This window comes from Aspergillus eucalypticola (assembly GCF_003184535.1).
Source record: "Aspergillus eucalypticola CBS 122712 chromosome Unknown BO83scaffold_1, whole genome shotgun sequence".
In the NCBI taxonomy this organism is placed as follows: Eukaryota; Fungi; Ascomycota; class Eurotiomycetes; order Eurotiales; family Aspergillaceae; genus Aspergillus; species Aspergillus eucalypticola.
This window is the reverse complement of record NW_020290275.1, coordinates 1,581,095-1,601,794: the sequence shown is the minus strand read 5'-3', so window position 1 is coordinate 1,601,794 and position 20,700 is coordinate 1,581,095. Positions and strand designations below refer to the sequence as shown.

The 20,700-nt window shown below is 42.6% G+C and overlaps 5 protein-coding genes across 5 annotated transcripts; 4 read left to right on the top strand and 1 right to left on the bottom strand.

Annotated features, from left to right (window-relative positions):
• Window positions 1-2,744: 2,744 nt before the first annotated feature.
• Window positions 2,745-5,034, top strand: BO83DRAFT_329049 (uncharacterized protein). Its single transcript, XM_025528181.1, has 2 exons — window positions 2,745-3,304; window positions 3,367-5,034. Exons 1-2 carry the CDS (start codon window positions 3,054-3,056, stop codon window positions 4,994-4,996), a joined length of 1,881 nt encoding a protein of 626 aa, XP_025393566.1. The 5' UTR covers window positions 2,745-3,053; the 3' UTR covers window positions 4,997-5,034.
• Window positions 5,035-5,109: 75 nt separating this feature from the next.
• BO83DRAFT_404890 (rRNA-processing protein UTP21) lies at window positions 5,110-8,545 on the bottom strand (the record flags this gene model as incomplete). Its single annotated transcript, XM_025533758.1, has 5 exons — window positions 8,410-8,545; window positions 6,805-8,307; window positions 6,493-6,750; window positions 5,793-6,431; window positions 5,110-5,694 (listed from the first exon to the last, which is right to left on the bottom strand). Exons 1-5 carry the CDS (start codon window positions 8,530-8,532, stop codon window positions 5,110-5,112), a joined length of 3,108 nt encoding a protein of 1,035 aa, XP_025393565.1. The 5' UTR covers window positions 8,533-8,545.
• A 1,803-nt stretch (window positions 8,546-10,348) lies between these two features.
• Window positions 10,349-14,710, top strand: BO83DRAFT_11480 (inositol polyphosphate kinase VIP1). Its single transcript, XM_025525961.1, has 3 exons — window positions 10,349-12,951; window positions 13,001-14,330; window positions 14,402-14,710. The coding sequence occupies exons 1-3, from the start codon at window positions 10,515-10,517 to the stop codon at window positions 14,463-14,465; spliced, it is 3,831 nt and encodes a 1,276-aa protein (XP_025393564.1). The 5' UTR covers window positions 10,349-10,514; the 3' UTR covers window positions 14,466-14,710.
• Window positions 14,711-16,480, top strand: BO83DRAFT_11481 (diacylglycerol/lipid kinase family protein). The gene has a single exon (XM_025525962.1). The coding sequence runs from the start codon at window positions 14,956-14,958 to the stop codon at window positions 16,381-16,383; it is 1,428 nt and encodes a 475-aa protein (XP_025393563.1). The 5' UTR covers window positions 14,711-14,955; the 3' UTR covers window positions 16,384-16,480.
• A 703-nt stretch (window positions 16,481-17,183) lies between these two features.
• On the top strand, window positions 17,184-20,674 carry BO83DRAFT_443595 (lipase ROG1 family protein; the record flags this gene model as incomplete). The annotated part of the gene is made up of 3 exons (XM_025536452.1): window positions 17,184-17,374; window positions 17,464-18,300; window positions 18,536-20,674. 3 exons carry the CDS (start codon window positions 17,184-17,186, stop codon window positions 20,391-20,393), a joined length of 2,886 nt encoding a protein of 961 aa, XP_025393562.1. The 3' UTR covers window positions 20,394-20,674.
• Window positions 20,675-20,700: the final 26 nt, after the last annotated feature.

The window sequence follows — 20,700 nt, the reverse complement described above, 5'->3', positions numbered from 1 at the left end:
TTTTTTTTAAAATTTAATAATAGATATTTTTTATGTTAATCTTAAAAAATATTTATTATCTGAGATTCTATCAAGAATCTCTAAAATAAAAATAAGAATAATAATTTTTATAAAATTTTATTAAAATCTTTATAATTTATATAAAAATATAAATTATTATTTTTCTTAAATATAAAAAAAAATAAGAATCCCAGTAAAATTTTTAGAAAATTAAATTTAATTTAATCTTAAATTTTTTTTACTATATTTATATAAGATCTTAAGTTCAGTCCTAAAAAAATTTATTAAATTATATAAAATAATTTATTAATTTTAAAATTAATAATATAGTTCACAGGACTATAAAATAATAATTAATAAAAAAATTTATAAAAAATATATTTTAAACTTTTTAAATTTACATAAGATTTATTTAAAATTTATAAATAAATTATAAAATTTACTTTTAAATAGTTAAATACTTTTAGAAAATTTAATAATAATATATATCCCAGCTTAATTCTGAGTAGCTCTAGTAAACTGGATAATTAAAAAAATAAAATAAATAATATAATATATTATTATTAATAATTATAAAATATTAAGTTAATATGTAAATCCTGAAGAATAATTATTAATAATAAGATTAAATTTTTTTTAAGTTAAAAATTATTATTAAATTTTATATAATATTATTTAAAAGTACAAGTGCTTTCTTATAAATTAATAATAATAATAAAAATTTTTTATATATTATAAGTAAAGATTAAGACTTGATTAATAATTTTAATTTTAAGAATAATAATAAGAATATATTAAAAATAATATATTTTAATAAAATAATAATTAATAATATTTACTTTAATATAATTCTTAAAATTTATAAAAGTTTCAAGATCATTTTAAATATAAATAAAAATATAAAAATTATTTTAATTTTTTATTTTTTTTCTTAATTATAAAAAAATAAATAAATTTTAATAAACTAAATCTTCCTGCTCTTAATATAATAATAATTTAAAAGATATTAGATATTTTTATATATAAAAAAATATGATTAATTACTATTCTTTTAATAGAATTTTTTTATAATATAAAATATTATTTTTAATTGATTTATTATTATAATCTCAGGACTGCTGCTATAATTTATAATTAATAAAATATTTATTTTTTTATTTATATTTTCTTCTATTATTTTATAATTTATAATAATAAATAATAATAATTACTATTTTTTCTTATTCTTCAGGTAAGTGTAGAATATATTTTTAAATATAATAATTTAAATTTAAAAAAATTTTAATAAAATAAAATAAAACCTGTTTCTTCTTAATTTAATAAAAAAATATTATTTTAAAATATTAAATAAATATAAAATTCTTTTAAATCTTGATTAAATTATTAATATATCTGTTTAAGCTGAGTTATAATATTTAATTAAAATATTATAATATTTTTAATTAAAATAAGAATCTAGTCTTTAAATTAAGATTTTAATTTTTAAAAAATTATTTCTCATTTAAAAATCTTATTATTAATGAAATAATACTATTTCTGTTTATATATTAAATCTATATAATTAATAATAATAATAATAATCATTTTATATAAATACTTCTTGGGAGTTTCCTGGAATATATATTTTAGATTAATAATTTATTTCTAATATTTTTAAAGATTAAAGTTTAATATAAAATAAAAAATATAAATAAGTTTAATTTTACTCTTTAATAAATATGATTTTCAAGTTATTTTTTTTAGTAATTAGAATAGTATTCAATAATAATTCTATAAAGATTTAATTATTGATTAACTTTAATTTTTTATTATTTTAACATAGTGGTATCTTTCTCAGATAATTAAAAATAGAAGAATTAAAATATAATAAAATTTATTTATCAGAATAGAAGACTTGTTGACTAGATAAGAAATTAATTATTAAATATTATAAATTTATCTAATAATAATAAAGATAATCTATATTCATGAACTAAACTAATTCTTGAGGAATTAATAATCTTCTATAAAGAGATTAGTATCTTATAAGTATTAGAATAATATAGAATCATTGTTAATAATCTTACAACTCTTACAACCACTACAATACGTCATCCTGATGATCTTTACCATGATAGCTGGGTTAATCTATCATACAGCTCCACTCTAACAATTTTTCTAGTCTTATATAATTTTATTTAAATTTGTTAATTTAATATTTTGTTATTATTTCTTTTGGAGCAAGACTGAATTACTTATAAAGAAAATATATCTAATAAACCTTCTAAGAAAAATCTTGCTAGGAAGAATTATAAACCAGTCTTAGTATAAAGGAATTAGTAAGACTTATTAGTTTTTTAATTGTCTGAAAATTATGATAATTGATTAAATCTAATAAAAGCCTGTGTATCTATAAGAATTAATAAATATAAAAAATTATCTACTTGACTACTTCTTAGAAATTAGGCTGTTTTATATGTTTCTATAAATTAATTTTAATATATAAGTTCTATCTTTTTAAATTATTTTTCTATTTATTTTTTACCCATTTTTTTTAATTTCTTTTTCTATTTCTCAGTTAGTTCCTGTTTTATTTTCTAGTAGTCTTATATTTTGATTATCTTGCCAGAGATTACTGTGTTCTTTAAGTCTGAAAGGTAACGTGACCTTGGCGCAGCAGTCCCGTGATAAGGCATGGGATGACTGAGGTCTCACAGTGCCTAGGCCACTAGCAATCTCTGTAATTTCATGAAAAAGTCTAAAATTTTCAAGTCCTTCAGCCTTCTCTCACGGTCTTGTTCTTCGTAATTTCCTTTTTAATTTATATCTAGTTGTTATTATTTCTAGTCCTTAAAATCCGATAAATTATATGACTATTATGTATGTATCACATAATAAGACTAGGGATAATGGTGGGCCATGTGATAATACAAGTTGCATAACTGTGGATCAATCAGCATTCCAACTCTGTCAATATCTTTTGTGTTTCTCGCACATCCAACCTAACATCCGAGCCTCGTTGAAGTGCGACATTACACACTGTCCGTGCTTGTGTAGTAGCCATTCTGTCCACCATGGGGATTCCATTCCTCACACGTCATTTGTATCCGTTTGCCGAGGCCGTCATATTGGGAAAGTCCCAGGAAGTCCAGCACAAACAAACAGAACATGTTGAGGCTGTTGTAATAGATGGACCAAGTCTTGTTTACCATGTCTCCACGCGCCTGTTATCGCTGTCGAATACTTTCTCACAGCCAACCTGCGATGAAGTAAGCTGTGCGGTGATGGTCTACCTCTTGCAACTAAACATGCTTGGTGTGAAAATGTACAGTATATAGTCCATTGTGTTTCCTATAATAGGCCGTGTTGAAACTAAATTCTTGATAGACATAAGATATACTTTGACGGGGCGTTACCTGATGAGAAACGGGAAACGCGCCTTGCTCGACTGGAGAGGTCAAGAAAAAAACTTGTGACGCTCCGGACCAATTCACCGCAATGCTTTCAAAAGTCTAGTAGCTCACCCAGGTCTCGCACAATAAGCCCGAAGAACATTTTGCAGAGAAGGAGCCTACCGGCAAGATATGCTAATATTCCCGAAAATCCCTTCATCGTTCCTGCGGTCTTTGAAGATCTCAAAAATCGATGGTGCAAGAAGAACATAAACAGCGTGGTAAAAGACGTTGCGGACCTGGATACTGCTTCCTTAAGCGGTTTTCCCTGGAGAGATGCTGTCATGATGGTCCCAGGTGAAGCAGATACATATTGCGCTCATGTTGCTAGGCTCACCGGCTGTGCTATACTCACTAATGACTCGGATCTACTGCTTCATGACCTTGGGAAACATGGTTCCGTCGTCCTAATGGATTCAATTGAGCAGTGGACGTGCGAAATTTCTAGACATAAGCACACCTTGATACGAGCTTTGAGACTGTGTCCAAACCTAGTCGCAAACCGGCTAGGTCTGACAAGCTTGCTTCCTTTGGCTTACGAGTTGAAAAGTCATCCGGACACTGGTTTGAAGCAGATAATACAGCAATCAAAGGATAAAGACGAATCCTCCGAACATATACCGGGATATTGTCACTTTGTGGAAGAATACAAAAGCAGACCAAGCCTTTCCCAGGAAATGCTATGTGAAAGCTATCCCCAACACCTTGATCCAAGAATATCAGAGCTATTCTCATTGCGTGGGAGAATTCAGGACTCCTCAGGACAGTTATGCATGTATCTCGTCCTTCTGAATGAGGACCCTGCGCGACAATGTGCATGGGCTCAGGGCAAGCTGTATAGAAGCATGGCGTATACCGCTCTCAATATATCTTTCTCTGCTGACGAAAGCTATGCTTTCGTCGACGAGTATGTCCGACGAGGAAGTAGAATTACAACAGACCGCATACCACTGGGAAATAGGGAGTGGCTTCTGCTGGAAATGAGTTCACTATGTTCACTTTTGGACACAGTACATCTTCAGTCGCGGCTTGAACCTGCTTCGCCAGCATATTGGAGAATCCTCGCATTCTATATAATTCACTATGAGCAAACCGGTTCTGCTATCAATCATACGGAGCATTTAAGGCGACTGTTAATGTTGGGAAACGGTGACAACCTTGATTGGGCTGATGTCCATCTAATGGCGCAGATGCAATCTGTGCTATATTCATTGAGGATTCTCAGACAAATCCTTGGATTTACAGGGTTTACCGACGATCTGACACTTCGAACTAGGACTATATTGGATAATTTGCCCCCCCTGCACATTTTGATGAGGCCTGTACACGAGATGACTCAGGAATTTCGCACTGATTGCTCCGTCAGTGACCTTGTAGATCGGCTGGTTAAGCTCATGGGAAATAGCTCATATGAAGAAAACTCCCCAGACTACATGGCCGAGTCGCACACAGGTCGAGATGAGTCTGCATCGTCACCCACAGAACTTAATGGATCTGGGGATGCCCGAGCTAGTCGATCTACCAGGACGCTAGCTAACATGTACGAATTACTTTCAGAGCAATGAATTTACATCCCTATGTACCGAAACATCACTATACATCGAATTGTGCTATAATAAAGACCATTCATGTTAGCTCGTGTGGCCCAACTTTCCAGAAAGAAGATACGAAAATATCATCAGCGTGTAGACCGCAAGAACCCAACTACTCCTCTGCAGTAACCGACCAATCCAGCCAAGCGCTCTGCCTCCCGCTGCAGTGCCTGACTCCATCCCGTAAGGGCAGATTTCAAAGCGTTTTCGTCGTCCACACTGGTACCAGAGCATTCTGCCACAATATCGGCATGTATTCTCAGAAAGACTGCCATCCATGTGTTGACGAGCTCAAAGTCTCTTCTCGATCCCAGGCGAGTAGATAACGCGGAGACAAAGGCGGATAGCTCAGAGTAACCGTCTCGTACCTGTGGATCCAGTGACCTAATCTCAAGATCTGCCTTTGCTGGAGGCATACCTTTCAAGTGCTCAACAAACGAATCGAAGTTTCCCGAGACATAACCTGAATGTAGAAGATCAGTGAAACGCGTGCTCATAATTCCGGACGTATCCTTGGAATTGTGGAGTTTCGCGATTCGCGAGCGCTCAGCAACCGTGCCCTCACTTGATGTATTCGGGTCACTATCGGGGAGCTTTTGTTCACCGGCAGCTGGAAGAAAGAATGGAGCCTTCTGGGGGGCTTTCGGTGGATCTTTAGGTTTGTTGCGTTCCTGGCAGAGGTCAGAAGCAAATCACGAGACCAAGGCGAGGCACATTATATATTTGATAAACCTGCAGCTGTAACAGCAAAGATCGGGAAAGGGCTCACCTTGATTAAGTTCAACTGAAGCAACGTTTGCCACTTGCTCTTAGGAACAACACTAAGAGTGACCATATCCCCATTGAGCTGTTCGATGGATGGTAACGGGCCGTCCACTTCCGCTTCATCAGAGCCATCTGAAAATGCTGCTTCGATAACTCCAGGATAGCCGTCGTTGGAAGAAGTGGGGATGTGAACATTTGTCATGGCATGCTCATCCACATTTCGCGTTGAGATAGGTACAAACAAACTTTTGTTGGACCAAAGGCTGATCCCTACCCCGTCAGCATGTGCAGTAGCCAAGAACTCGCCCGTTGAGGACATCGCCAAAGAGGTGCATGTGCTTGAGGCGCGGAATACATCAATGAGATGGCCCGTGGGTAAATCCCAAACGCGGATTGTAGAGTCCATGGAAGCTGCAATGATCCAGCGTCCATCGGTTGAAAATGTGAGATCATTGATTTGGCCCACGCATCCCCAAAATTCACGAATGACTTTCTTGGTTTCAACATCAACAACGCGAATTGAGAGGTCGTCACAGCTAAATGCAACAAGCTCGTTTGTGTGGTTGCTTCGAAGTCCAATGATAGAAGTCATAGGATACCAATCAAGCTGATCAACCAGGTGACCCGACACTAGGTCCCAAAACTGATTTGGAATGACAATTTCAGTACAATTTAAATCAGGCACAGAGGGGAGTTGGTCTTACCTTGACTTTACCGTCGAGTCCACAACTAATAACAGTGCGATTCAGTCCATCAATCATCAAGCCAGTGACTGCTTTGGTGTGTTTGATATCATGGCTCTCAGAGATGGGCGACGGAGTAGGCCGTTGTTTAAGATCACCCTTGGGAGACTTGGCTGGGAAACTCTGTCTGTATAGACCAGATTGCATGTTGAACATGTCAATGGTACCTCCCGCAGACCCAATTATTGCGAAGGTTCCGCAACGTGAAAGAGCCACGCTCTATCACAAAGACATCAGAAAGAAAGTTCTCGATATACCGAGGTATTTGCTTACCTTGACTTCGGTTCCATCGCTGGTTTCGAATGCCCAACGCCCGGCTTTCTTTTTGCCCCAGAACCATGTTCGAGCATATTTATCTCCACGATGGCCAGTAACTATACTTTCCCAGCCCGTCCTGCTCGAATCTTCTGCTCTTGTTGTTTTAGGATTCGCCCAGATGGGGCCGGACGTCGTGGTACCCATCCCGCCATCGCGGTTCAGGGAGCAGGCGATACAGGTAATTTCCGGTGCCCGGAAGTCGGTCTCCAAGTTAGCATGCGTGACACCAGTATAGGTGCTGGGTGCACCCCTTCTTTTGGATTTGTGTTCAACGGCTCCCTGAGAAATCTCGGTGTTCTGGCTATCCTTCCGTACACTGAAACCCCAGAGGCTGCAATCCTTACTAGCGCTCAGCAACCACTTTCCACTGAATTCAGAGCCATCAGACCCTGAAGGCAAGAACTCTAGGGCAGTAATTGCAGCCGAATGCCCACTTCTTATGTGAAGAGGCCTGGGAATATGCGAGAATGGAACTTCATCGAAAATCCATGTCTTGAGAGAATTATCTTTCCCAGATGAGACCAGGACAGGCTGGCCGTCCAAGAACTGTAAATGGCTTATTCCCGAACCCGACTCACCAGCGAGTGCATGTGCCCGACGGAGGACGCCCATCGCCCTTCCACCGTTGTTCAGGTCCCATATAGTAACATCACCACTTTCAACAGAACCAGTCACCATCATGCCAGCAGTTCGTCCATGTTCGCCCGCACCTAGGCCATCTTGCCGAAAGGCGAGCGATGTGACACAGTCCATTTGTGGAGAGCCTGCACGCAAGGTCATAGCCAGTTGGCATGTCTCAACATTACAGATAGATAGTGCTCCACTCTTGTATGCAATGGCAATCAGGGATAACGCGGGTGTTGGTTGAAGAGCAGTCACTGCACCTGCATGTGCTGACATTGGGGGCATTGAATATACTAGCCTCCCGGTCTTTACATTCCAGATGTCAACCTTTCCGTCACATCTGCCAACGAATACTTTGTTGAGGTATGTCGGCATGTTGCAGATTTGACCGGTATATACCGGTTCATCTGAAAGGTTACTGACACGTTGAGGTCTGAGAGTCGTGTAGTGTTGATACGAGGCATTTTTCCACACTTGAATGCACCTGCTGCTGCAGCCAACAATCCATGTGCCGAATACAAGCAGCCGTTCAATGGGCTCCGAAAACCCAGCAGGCACTTCTAAAGACGCAATCTTTTTACCTCTCTTGAACACCCATATACCCCCTTCCGAGCCGGGGCGAAGATTTCCCCATGCTGCAAAGATCCTGTCTTGCCAAGCACAAGTAGCAGTGATGATATCTGGAGTCTGAGGACGACTTATAAATACCAAGTTGAGACCTCGCTTCAGATCGTAGGTCTGCAAGCAGCGCCCTACAGATGTGGTGATTTGGAATGTCGCTTTGCCTAGGCGGACAGAGGTGAAGGGAACTTCGGTTGATACCAGTCCTAAAGTCTGCATTAAAATTAGTATATTTCATTATATAACATCTGGGCAGCTAGCAAGCCTCCAGATAGAAACGTTCGTCAAAGTAAGGTTTTTTTTTTTTTTGCGTACCCGGAAGGGCGAAAAGATTTTAGATCCAGGCGTTCGCGGGGATTTCTCAGTTTCCTCTGCGACTGTTCTCTTTTGCCGTTTTGCCAGAGGCAAATCAAAGCCATCATCTTTCAAAGACGGCATTATTCGTTTATTCAACTGTAATTGAGTGAACGAGGCGCCAGAAAGCTAATGGTATCTAAAGTAAATATTTCTGGAGGCATATCTGCGACGGAATTATTGTATCTCCGGCTTACAGGAACCCTTCCTATTGGTTCAAATTACAGTGTGCGAAGTACGACCACTAGTACTTACTATACTAGTACTCGATAGGTACTGCGTCCAATGTAACTACTGGATGACAATATTATGGACTACTCTTGCGGAAACATTTGTTTAAAAATTTTTGAGGAAATTCAATCATATTATCTTACATTGAGATTCTGTGCTACTCTGATTCTGGTGTCTTTTGAAAGTAAACTACACTAACCAGTCACAGTCACATGATCTGTAACACTTGGTTCTACCGTAATGATAATTACCACAGACAATGTAATAAAGTAAAGCTCTTTATTTGAGGATATACACTATGTTCAAACATGAACGTCTTCATGTACGTAGCTTTCAAGTCATATGACCAATTTGGATTTGACAGTCGTATATGACTTGCTGTACTTCTTACGATTCCATAGCATGGACATATACCCTGCTGATTGGTATGGTACTGCGGAGGCAATGGCTCAGCAATTGAAACATTCATTTTGATTACTATGGTAGCACTAAGCATAGCTTTGCTTAACCGCCTGATTTTGAATCATCTACTAATATCATCTCTTGCAAATCTAGAAAGGAAGGCCTATATATTCTCGATTTTCGAAACACTCAATTAGTTTAGAGCGTTTCGATGAACCAATGATGTACGTGGAACGCCACTGTAAAACAGACGACTTTGTAAGTCATGCTAGTCCTCTATAGGTTGGTCACGCTGATCGGTAGACTCAAGAAGATTCTACGACGTACTGCAATCTCTAGGGCGTCTACACTTACAGAGTACCAAAGTATTCATTGTCTGCCCCTTTCAGAGACAAGTAGAATATACTCCATCTACCCCTCTTGACCCACAAACCCACAAATCGACCAAAATGTGGTTAAGCTGCAGAACGTGATTTGGCAGTTTAATCAAGGTAGGTACTTAAGTTAGTTGAAGCTACTACTATAAGTAGTAACTATTGCTTCGTGAGGGAATCAATGGTATGGTAGTAGTACTTATTCGATATGGTTGTATTGTGAGAACCTCCAAACAGATTCATTATATTCTTGCGCTTGGTTTGGTAGAAAGGCAAGGCAACAGACAAAACGAATTAGCCATTGCCTATAAGCCTGTGTACTGTGTGTAGGCTGGGGTTCAACCAGGGGTGACATTAATAGATTGTTGGTGATCCGAGTTGTGGAACTAAATTGCTAGACTCCGCACTGCATGCATTAGCTTAATACTCAAAGTCGCACTGTATGTACTCTGTAAGTATAATTATACACTGTATGGAGTACCAAGCAGAAGAATATATCTGCGAAAAATGCTCTGTAGACCTTCAAAAACTAGATTTTCTTTCAGTTAACAAATCTGATTACATTTCTATAGTACTCAACGCAGCCCGCAATCCACAATGAGTTCAGTAGTATTGACCAGAAGGCCAACCTGCGATTTGCCTTAAGCTGGACCCGGCACAACGGGAAGGTCAATACGTGAGTACCCACAATGCACAATCGCTCCTGCTGGATAACCACAGGGTTTAATTGCGCCACTTTCACAGCGGTCGCCAACGGGCCAGATTTAATTGAAAGAAAGCGAGGATAGAAACAATCCCGATCTATTTCTCTTTTCTTTTCTTTTCTCTTTTCTCACTTATTATATTTAATATCATTTTTCCCTTTCGAGGCAAAGGATCAACTAACAAACTGTACACCAAGACACATCTTCTGAGACGAAAATACGTCATTCACTGACTTTTCGTTATCTGTTGACTCCACGTTCGGCAAGCTCCTACCCAGAACCTGACCAGTGCCAACCCGTGACCAAGCTCATTTTATCCGACATCTTCGTGCCAAATTTCTAAGCCTTATGTTCAATGGATATCAGCGAGCCCATTGTCTCTCTTTCTAGTGACGTTGGCACCACAGTCCCCAGTATGGAAGCGAAGCCAGACTCCCGAGCATCGTCGCCGAGTGTAGGCTCCGATCGCATAGACAAAGGCTCCTTCAGCTTCCTCTCTGAACCAACCGCCCCGAATTCTTCGAAAGGAAACACCAATGGCGTGCAGGTCCAAGGATCCCAGCCGTACCAATTCGAAAGTTCTTCAAGTAACTGGAACGTTGGACAAGGCCCTAACCCTTCAGTCCGCTCATCTAGTCGAGCGCCCAGAAGGCTCAGTGGGAGCACGGCTGCAAGCTCCATCAGTGAAGCTGAAGTCTCCGGAACACCGCACCTTGGAAGAATTGGTGTCTGTGCATTGGACGTGAAAGCTCGCAGCAAGCCTAGCCAAAACATATTGACGCGTCTTCAGTCCAAAGGTGGATTTGAAGTAATTGTCTTTGGTGACAAGGTGATCCTCGACGAAGCTGTAGAGAATTGGCCTATCTGCGAATACCTGATAGCATTCTTTTCTGATGGGTTTCCGCTGGACAAAGCTATCGCATATGCAAGACTTCGAAAGCCATTTTGTGTCAATGATCTTCCCATGCAGAAGGTATTATGGGACCGGCGTCTCTGCTTGAAGATACTAGATCAGATGAGCGTCCCGACCCCCAAGAGACTGGAGGTTAACCGAGACGGAGGGCCTACCCTGGAATCCCCAGAACTCGCCGAGCATGTATATAATCTGACAGGAGTGAAACTCGAGGGTCCCAGTGACGGCACTGGTGGAGGAGCCTCGAGAACAATGAACGTGAGGATATCTGACGATGGCGATTCTCTTATTGTTGACGGCAAGGTTTTCAGAAAACCTTTCGTTGAGAAGCCAGTAAACGGGGAAGACCACAATATTCATATATATTTCCCTAATGACCAGCAATATAGTGGCGGTGGTAGAAGGCTATTTCGAAAGGTTGGGAACAAAAGCTCCGAATACGACCCCGACCTTACCGTCCCCAGATCAGTCACAGAAACGGATACAAGCTACATCTATGAACAGTTCCTGAGGGTCGATAATTCAGAGGACGTCAAAGCCTATACAGTCGGTCCAGATTTCTGCCATGCAGAGACGAGGAAGTCTCCTGTGGTTGACGGACTCGTTCGCCGCAATACCCATGGAAAGGAGCTCAGGTATATAACAAAACTGAGCAAGGATGAAGCAGCTATTGCTTCTAAAATATCAAATGGATTTGGCCAGAGAATATGCGGGTTCGACATGCTTCGCGTGGGGGAGAAAAGTTATGTGATTGACGTTAACGGCTGGAGCTTTGTCAAAGACAACAATGACTATTACGACAGATGCGCTGCTATTCTGAGAGACACTTTCCTGAATGAAAGGCGCAAACTCGAAGGACTTATTGAGCCCGTCGATGCTATTCCTGCTGATTCTGGACATTCTTGGAGACATTCTATGTCTCACAGACACACCCTAAAGACCCTTTTGAAATCCCCAAGTGCATCGAAGCTTCATGGGAGCCAAGCGGGCTTAAGAAGTTCTGACACAGGCTCGTCTGATTCCATTGTTTCGCGACCAATAACTTCATCATCCGCGGAGAAGGTCGACAATGGAAACGGCCATGTAGACCCTAGTGGGCTCGACAAACTCGCGCACCCCAAGATCTATACTTCGCAGAACTCTAAGTCGTCAATATTACCAGTGGATCTGCCTACCGAGGGCCTGCCGCCGCCGCCGCCGCCAGCTTCGAAACACTCATGGAAACTCAAGGGAATGGTAGCAGTCATTAGACACGCAGATCGCACACCCAAGCAGAAGTTTAAATTTACGTTTCACAGCCAGCCTTTCATTGACTTGCTCAAAGGCCATCAAGAAGAGGTAGTGATAAAGGGTGAGGCTGCATTGGCAAGCGTTTCGGATGCGGTCAAGGTTGCCATGGACCAGAATCTTGAAGATATGGACAAGTTAAAGCTACTCCGAACGTCACTTGAGAAGAAAGGTGGCTGGCCAGGGACTAAGGTCCAAATCAAACCAATGTTTCGCAAGCGGAAGCCAGAAGAGCTACGCGGGCAGACTTCGTCGGTCCTCCCGACATCCCCTTCTGAGCCACCGCAGCATGAATTACTTGTATCTATGCAAGACCAGCATGCCGCAGAAAATGATCGACTCAGTCGACCTCAAACGCGGAGTGACTCGATATCCGGTGCAACCTTTTCGAGATTCTCTGCCGCAGAAAACGACCTGATTCTAGACAAACTCCAACTCGTGATTAAGTGGGGTGGGGAACCAACGCATGCAGCACGCTATCAATCGCAGGATTTAGGGCTTAACATGCGTGATGATCTGAAGCTCATGAACAAGGAAGCATTGAATAATGTCCGCATATATACAAGCTCTGAACGAAGAGTAAGCACGAGTGGTAAGTCAAGACAATGTTCTTTCTGGTCTCAATCTAATGGGTAATATAGCCCAAATATGGGCTTGCTCCTTTCTCGATCAGAAGGAGCTTCCCGAAAATTTCATACAAGTCCGAAAAGATCTTCTGGACGACTCGAATGCTGCGAAGGATCTCATGGATAAGGTGAAGAAGAAGCTAAAGCTCCTTTTAAGGGAAGGATCCGCGCCCTCGCAGTTTACGTGGCCAAAGGACAATATCCCGGAACCATCAGTCGTGCTAGCTACTGTGGTTGAACTGATGAAGTTTCATCGGGATGTTATGAGACACAATTTCCGCAGATTTGACGAATCGTCGTCTCAGCCTACTGGGACAGATGAAATAAATGACGGCTGCCCATCCTTCCAGCCTAACACAGGATGCGAAAAGCCTTCTTTGTCTTCCATTCAAGGAAGATGGTGTACAGGTGAAGATCCCATGCTTTTCAAAGAACGATGGGAGAAGCTTTTTGCCGAATTTTGCGATACGGAGAAGGTTGATCCCAGTAAACTTTCTGAGCTTTACGACAGCATGAAGTTCGATGCCCTTCATAACCGACAATTCTTAGAATGGGTCTTTATGCCACCTGATAGCGACGATAGTGAAGACGAAAAGCATCATTATACCTTGAAGAATACCAGACGAGATGATTCTGTCAGTCCTAACAATGAGAGTGACAATGATAAAAATGAAGAACAAACAGAAGGCTCTCTTTTTGCCCATCGGTTCGGATGGAAGAAGCGCATGCATGCATTCGAACTAATGCCACACTTCAGAGCACTTGATGACAGTTACGACCACTATTTCAAGTTATATCCAGGCTCCAGCTCAACGAAGGCTAAGATTGATGGGAGACTTTCGAAACTGAGGGAGCTATATAAACTGGCCAAGGTACTCTTTGATTATGTGACACCGCAGGAATATGGGATAACGGACACGGAGAAATTGGAGATTGGCCTTTTGACATCCTTGCCACTCCTTCAAGGAATAGTGAGGGATTTGGAAGAGGTCCAGGCTTCGCCGGACGCAAAGTCTTTCTTCTACTTCACGAAGGAGTCACACATTTATACTCTCCTAAACTGCATCTTAGAAGGGGGGATACAGACCAAGATAGCCAGGACTGCCATTCCCGAGCTGGACTACTTATCTCAGATCTGCTTCGAGCTCTATGAGGCCAAGGACTGTGAATCTTCAACAAATTCCTACTCGATTCGGATATCAATAAGCCCTGGTTGTCATGCTTTTGATCCACTGGACGTGCAACTCGATTCCCGGCATGCCATTGGATGTGCACCAAGGAGGAGCTTGACTGCCCATCAGGACTGGAAAGAGGTTATCGAGACCTTGAAGGCGAGATTCGACACGTAAGTTACGCCCTCAAACGCTATACATGAAATTGATACTTTCATACTGATCAGTCACTATCATCTTCCAGAGTAAAGCTTCCCAAGACATTTATCGCAGTGAACCTTAGTGATAAGCACGGATCACACTCTTGACGAGAATTTCATATATGATGGTTTCATACACGGGTTTGAGTTCCTGCCATACAGAATTTGTGGCTGTATGGTCTCTCCTTTCCCGTGTACATTCTCTTGAGCAGGTCCTCTGGTATTATGCTCATCTACACAGGATGTTGCGGTGCGACACATATTTCCGAGCAATCCCTTCCATGTAGAACAATCTAGAGCTTACCAGCGAAAATGGCGAAACAATCATGGGGTCTTAGTTGGTCGAGTTAGTGACTTGGTGACCGGATTGATGACATGATAGTGTTAGTGTGCCCCGCTCTTAGAGCTACTTGGGTCTAGATAGATAGTCCCGCTTAGGAAGCTGACATCCATGGACATTCCTATATATTCCGGCGTGGTCCTGACCTTCTTAGGCCGTTAGTCTACTGCTTATTGCTTCTTTTCTGCTTCTTTTCATGTGTCCTTGAGCCCATTCCAAATTTTTCCGGATAGGCGACCTTCAAAACGTTCGCCCCACATGGCATCTTCTGTTGTATATACTGTCGACGTTGAGTGCTCTAATGACTGTGGTGCACACAAAGATAACATCCGGTGCATATCCCAACACGATCAAAATGAATTAATAATCGCCTGTAATAGCATTATCTCCATAGTGCCCCTAAAAAAGGATGGGGATATATTGTATCGCCTGCTATTCTTCCGGGATGACGACGACACATGCGACCATGAGAGCAAACACACGTTACTCGAAAGCATTCAGCTAGCTACTTTACCTCCACAATTGCAAAAGCACCTGTTTACGGAGTTGCCGCCTTATCTACGTTCCTCTGGTCCTGAAGGGGCTAAGATAGATATCATTGTTTCTACGACATCTGGAACAGGAACAGGTGCGAGCTTCTGTAGCAACATCCTACGGCCGTTGCTGTCATACATCGGAGTAGCAGATTATGAGCTCCATGAGACGAAGTCGACTCAAACTATCACAGAATTATGCTACGAAAAGTTCATTCCGCGTGCCAAGCAAAGACTTCCGCAGACAATTATTCTCCTCTCAGGTGATGGAGGCCTAACCGACATAATTGATGCTTTCCACAGTACCCTGGAGGGTCTTCTCGTGCCTCCAACCATTGCTCTCATCCCAACTGGAACAGGAAATGCTATGGCGAATTCAATAGGATTGTTGAGGTACCCAACGGCTGGTTGGGTAGCATTATTACAAGGGACACCGACTAGTGTACCTACATTTGTCGCCGAACTTTCACCGGGAGCGAGATATATTATTGACGAAGGTCGTGAAAGAGTTCCCATTACACGCAATTCGGCGAGCTTTCAAGGAAACCCCAAGGTTTACGGTGGCGTTGTTGCGAGTTGGGGTCTTCATGCGGCATTGGTTGCCGATAGCGATACTGTTCAGTATCGCAAGTTTGGAGCCGATAGGTTCAAGCTAGCCGCAAAAGAATTGCTCTACCCTTCTGACAGTGCCGAACCCCACAAGTTTAGCGGCAAGGTTACACTTTTCAAGTCGGACGACCAAAGTAGGAGCACGCGCGAAGAACTACTGGCGTGCACCGAGCATATGTATGTGTTGGCTAGTCTTGTCTCGAGTCTCGAGAGAAATTTCATGATTTCTCCTTGCTCAAGGCCTTTGGACGGTCGGCTGTGGATGGTTCATTTTGAGCCAATGTCGTCATCAAAGGTTATGCAAGTTATGGCTTCTGCATACCAGGCGGGGCAGCACGTGGAGGATGAAAGTGTCTCTTATGGTGAGATTGAAGGATTCCGGATTGAATTTCGTGAAGCAGACGAGAGATGGAGGCGGATCTGCATCGATGGAAAGATCATAGCGGTTGAAGATGGTGGTTGGGTGGAAATACGTAAAACTTCCAGGGCCTTACTTATGATTTTGCAGCACCAGAAGGCCTCGCCCGGATGTAATGACGATTGAGATAGTTACCATGAAAGGATAATTCAGTTGCAGAGGTCATGCCTGTGGTGGCCACTGCCATAGCCCCTGGCTCAGTTACATTGTACGTTTGAAGTAGTTAAGCTTTGAAGGTCTGGCCACCCGACCCGTTAGTTAGTTAGTTATAACTGCACTGAGTGACTAGTGGTTATTGCTTGTAACTAGTTACCGCAATTCAGTTTTGGAGGGTTCTAGCGTGATATGAATGCACTGACTGGACCAGGGTCCAGTGGAGACTACTTATCCATACCTCTTCGTAGCTTTCTACAGCTAATCTAATTATTATACCTCTCAGAAGCGCTACTTGTCCGAGCTATCCGATGGGGGACGTCTCTCTTATTTCTGTAGGTTAACCATAGAAGTAATTTGAACAAGGGAATAAAAGTAGAAATACCAGGCAGAATATCTGCTACCACTAGTACGTATTTGGCGAGCAGAATAGGAGAAGAAAGGCGGTCATGCTAGTGCGGACGGAAACGAAAGGAACTTATTAGTTAGTTAGTGTAAGTATAGTGTAAGTAGTAATCCTAGCACTTTATTTGACAGTCCTCCCGTCCAGTCAGGGGATACTACACTTTTAGCCATGGCATAATGGACGTATCGGGTGACCGGGCAGCATCTTCTTTTACACCGATCTGCAGGCCTTTCATTGATAGCTTTAATGAAACACATATTCTATCTATTTACCTGGACATAGTCGGCCACCTGCCATATACCCTTATCTGACGTTCAGAGAACCGGTCAGTCATCGTCTACGATGGTAATATATGTACTTGTCTCCCATGTTCATATCTCCACGAACATATTCCGCATCGCAAACACCAGATCAAGGGCTTCGCTTGGCCGCCAGTGAAAACCGACTGAAGTATCATACGCTTCAAGGGTGGCGTGCAGACGCGACAGTTGCTAGCCGAGCTCCTGAAATGTTACTGATTCATCAGGCCGGCAGTGTTCGTGTCGGCGAGATAATCAGGTTTGTGACCTTCATCCCTTAGCTCCTCCCTCATCATAGAAGCTACGCTACATGCAAAACCTGTTACTTATTAAAACCCGCCGAAACAGATACACGTTGACGTACACACCTGCGGCAGACAACATCCGCCCTCCTCCGGCTAAGCTACACGTCAAGGTTAAGAATACATCTGCGCTGCCCCTACGAGCTGCATATCTACATGGCCCGTACACTCTTTATGCGTCATGTTATCCGTCCACGTACAACCCGAATATTGGCGTCGACCAACAAGAATCAGAGTGTATTCCACAATACGAACCGTATCTCAAAGCCGGGGGCAGTTGGAATGCGGCCTTAATTGTACCCCAGAATACTTGCCACGATGGAGGAGAAATCCACTACAAATCTGAGAAAAGTACGACCTGGGTCATTGAAATCATATCTCAAGTCGTATTCTCGAGCACCGCAACCGTCAATTTCGAGCTGCTAGTTGGTCGTGATGAGAATTCGGTAGAATCACTAGCTACGGGTGCATCCTTTGGTGCCGGGCTACCGAAGGCTGCTCAGTTGCATGAGCACTGGTCAGTTGATACAAGGGGCAAGCAGGTGCTTGCTACCAAGGGCGTCTACTCTCGTTCTATAACTTTACTATTGGACGACACTGCTAGTCTCTGGAACACACCGCATCTTCCACCAGTGGACTCTCATGATGAGCAGGCTTCAGCAACAAATGGTGATAACCAAAGCCAGCCGACTAAAGACAACCACATGAAAAGAATTCACCTTGTTGTGTTGACCCATGGACTACACAGCAATCTGGGGGCAGACATGCTTTACCTGAAAGAGAGCATTGATGCCGCCGTGAGGATGGCTAAAAGTAAGGCGAAAGCTAAAGGTCAGGGACACGGAGATCAGCAAAATGCCGAAGCATACCCAGCAATGGAAAGGTAAGCGGAGCGTTGGTGCGCCACATGCGGATGCTGCAGCGACCTATTTATTTCAGTTATCGGTTGCCTTGCGCGAAATTTTCCACACATGGCTTACAACAAAATGTTCTTTTCCTCGTTCTTACGGACTCTTTACTTCCGAATTCTCCTCCCCTTCCGCACTTTGATTATTATCTTTTCAAAAAAGAGAATTGAATGACTCACAGGATGAATTGCTAACTTAAGCCTATAGTAGGCCAGATTGTGAAGACAGCGAGAACGACGATGAGCAGGTAATAGTAAGGGGCTTTCCCGGAAATGCAACCCGCACAGAGCGTGGTATACAGTACCTTGGCAAACGTCTCGCAAAATATGTTCTGCGAATCGCATGTCCGGAGCAGCCTTTCGGTTCCCAGAAAGGTGTAGGAAAGAATCCAGCGCCGTTTACACCGTGGAAGCGAGCCACTGGAGAGCCTTCACAACATGACGAGTCTCGCGATATGTACGGAGAACCGTCGCTCTCTCGGAATGGTGGTTATCAGGTCACCAGCATCAGCTTTGTCGGTCATTCACTTGGCGGTCTCGTTCAAACGTACGCGATCGCCTATATTCAAAAGCACTTCCCTGACTTCTTCGACAAAATTAGACCGGTGAATTTCATAGCCCTGGCAACCCCATTTCTTGGTCTAAGTAATGAGAATCCGGTGTATGTTCGTTTTGCCTTAGATTTGGGACTCGTTGGTCGGACAGGCCAGGATTTAGGGCTAAGCTGGACAGCACCAAGGGTGAGGGGTGGTTGGGAGACTTTGATAGGAGGAAGGGGGCATTCTGTAAACTCCCAAGGAGTTTCAGACGCTCGTTCCAAGCCTTTGCTGAGGGTGCTTCCTTGTGGTCCCGCCCATGAGGTTCTTACAAAATTTCAACGCCGCACAATTTATTCCAATGTTGTAAATGATGGAATAGTACCTCTGCGGACCTCTTGTTTGCTCTTTCTTGACTGGAAAGGGCTTGACCGGGTTGAAAAGGCTAGGAGGGAAAATGGCATTGTGGGCACCATGGCCGAATGGGGCTGGGCAGAATTGACAGGAGCTAATTCAAATTCTTCACGGACCCATCTGACCAGCGAGGTAGAACTGACAATCACCAATGAGCAGAGCAGCTATGGCAACGGGGCTCGGTCAACAACAGACGATGCCTCTGCGGACCAAGATGTTACAATCGCGGCTGGTGTTACAAGCTGTACAACTAACCCCCCCTCATTCGAACAGCATCGGTATCCTGCTTCACCTGGAAACAGTGTAAATACTACTCCCAGACAGGCCTTGTCTCGATCTACGTCAATGGGCCCATTGTCCAAGATGTTTTCAATTTTGCGACCGAAGGAGACAGCCAGAACACAGTCGGGAAATAAACAAACGAGGATATACAAGCGCAGCCAAACCGTTGACACACTTGGTGTTATGGAGAGCCCAACCGTTGGCAGTTCTTGCGCTCAGGGACCCTCTGCTGCTGGCGACTTCCATGATTACGGGCCTCATACCCCTCCCCAAACTACGTTCTTCGAATCAGCTAGTGATCTTCTTATGCCGCCCCTTCCTTCCATAGACTTTATACTCGATCCCGCTAAGAGGCCGAGAACAATATTCCATGATCGCATCTACAACCCCGAAGATATACCGCCCCCGATGGCGCCTAAGCGGCGAGCATTGACATTGGGATCTTTACAACAAAAACCATCGAATGCACAACCTGCTCCAAGAGTTGATTCCCGGGAGAAGTCACTTCCCGTCAACGAAACTGAGAGTGGCCTTAGGCTTGAAGAAAAAATCGCTAGAGCTTATCACCGTGATTTGTCATGGCGCAAAGTCCTTGTCCGCCTTGAGCCTGACGCTCACAACAACATCATTGTACGGCGAATGTTCACCAATGCCTATGGCTGGCCTGTTGTGGAACACCTCGTCAATACCCATTTCGGACCTCCATCAATAGCTCGCTACAATGATGCAAATGGACAGTGCGCTGACCCGTTGAATGCATCGACAATCGAAACTGAAAGCTCGAAGAATGGTGATGAACCTCGAGCCACTTTACAAGAACCACAATTGGATACATGAAGTTTGTTGCCAATGTCATACATACTGAAAGGGATTCAGCGCACCGCGCTGAACACTCATTTCAGGTCTAGACCCTAACCCACATACAATCCGGGGTCAAAGTAAAGGAACCTAATAGCCGATACTGGTTACCTTTGAATTTCTCGCGTTCCATGGGTTCATGCTTCCGTTGGGATCTTGAGGCTTGCCAAGGATTGCTCAACATGTACGCCAATATGTGTTGATTGCTTTTCGATTCGTATGATAGGTCTCCTATCAGAACTGGGGCTAAGGAGGAAAGTGCTGGCTGCGTCCATATATATATTCA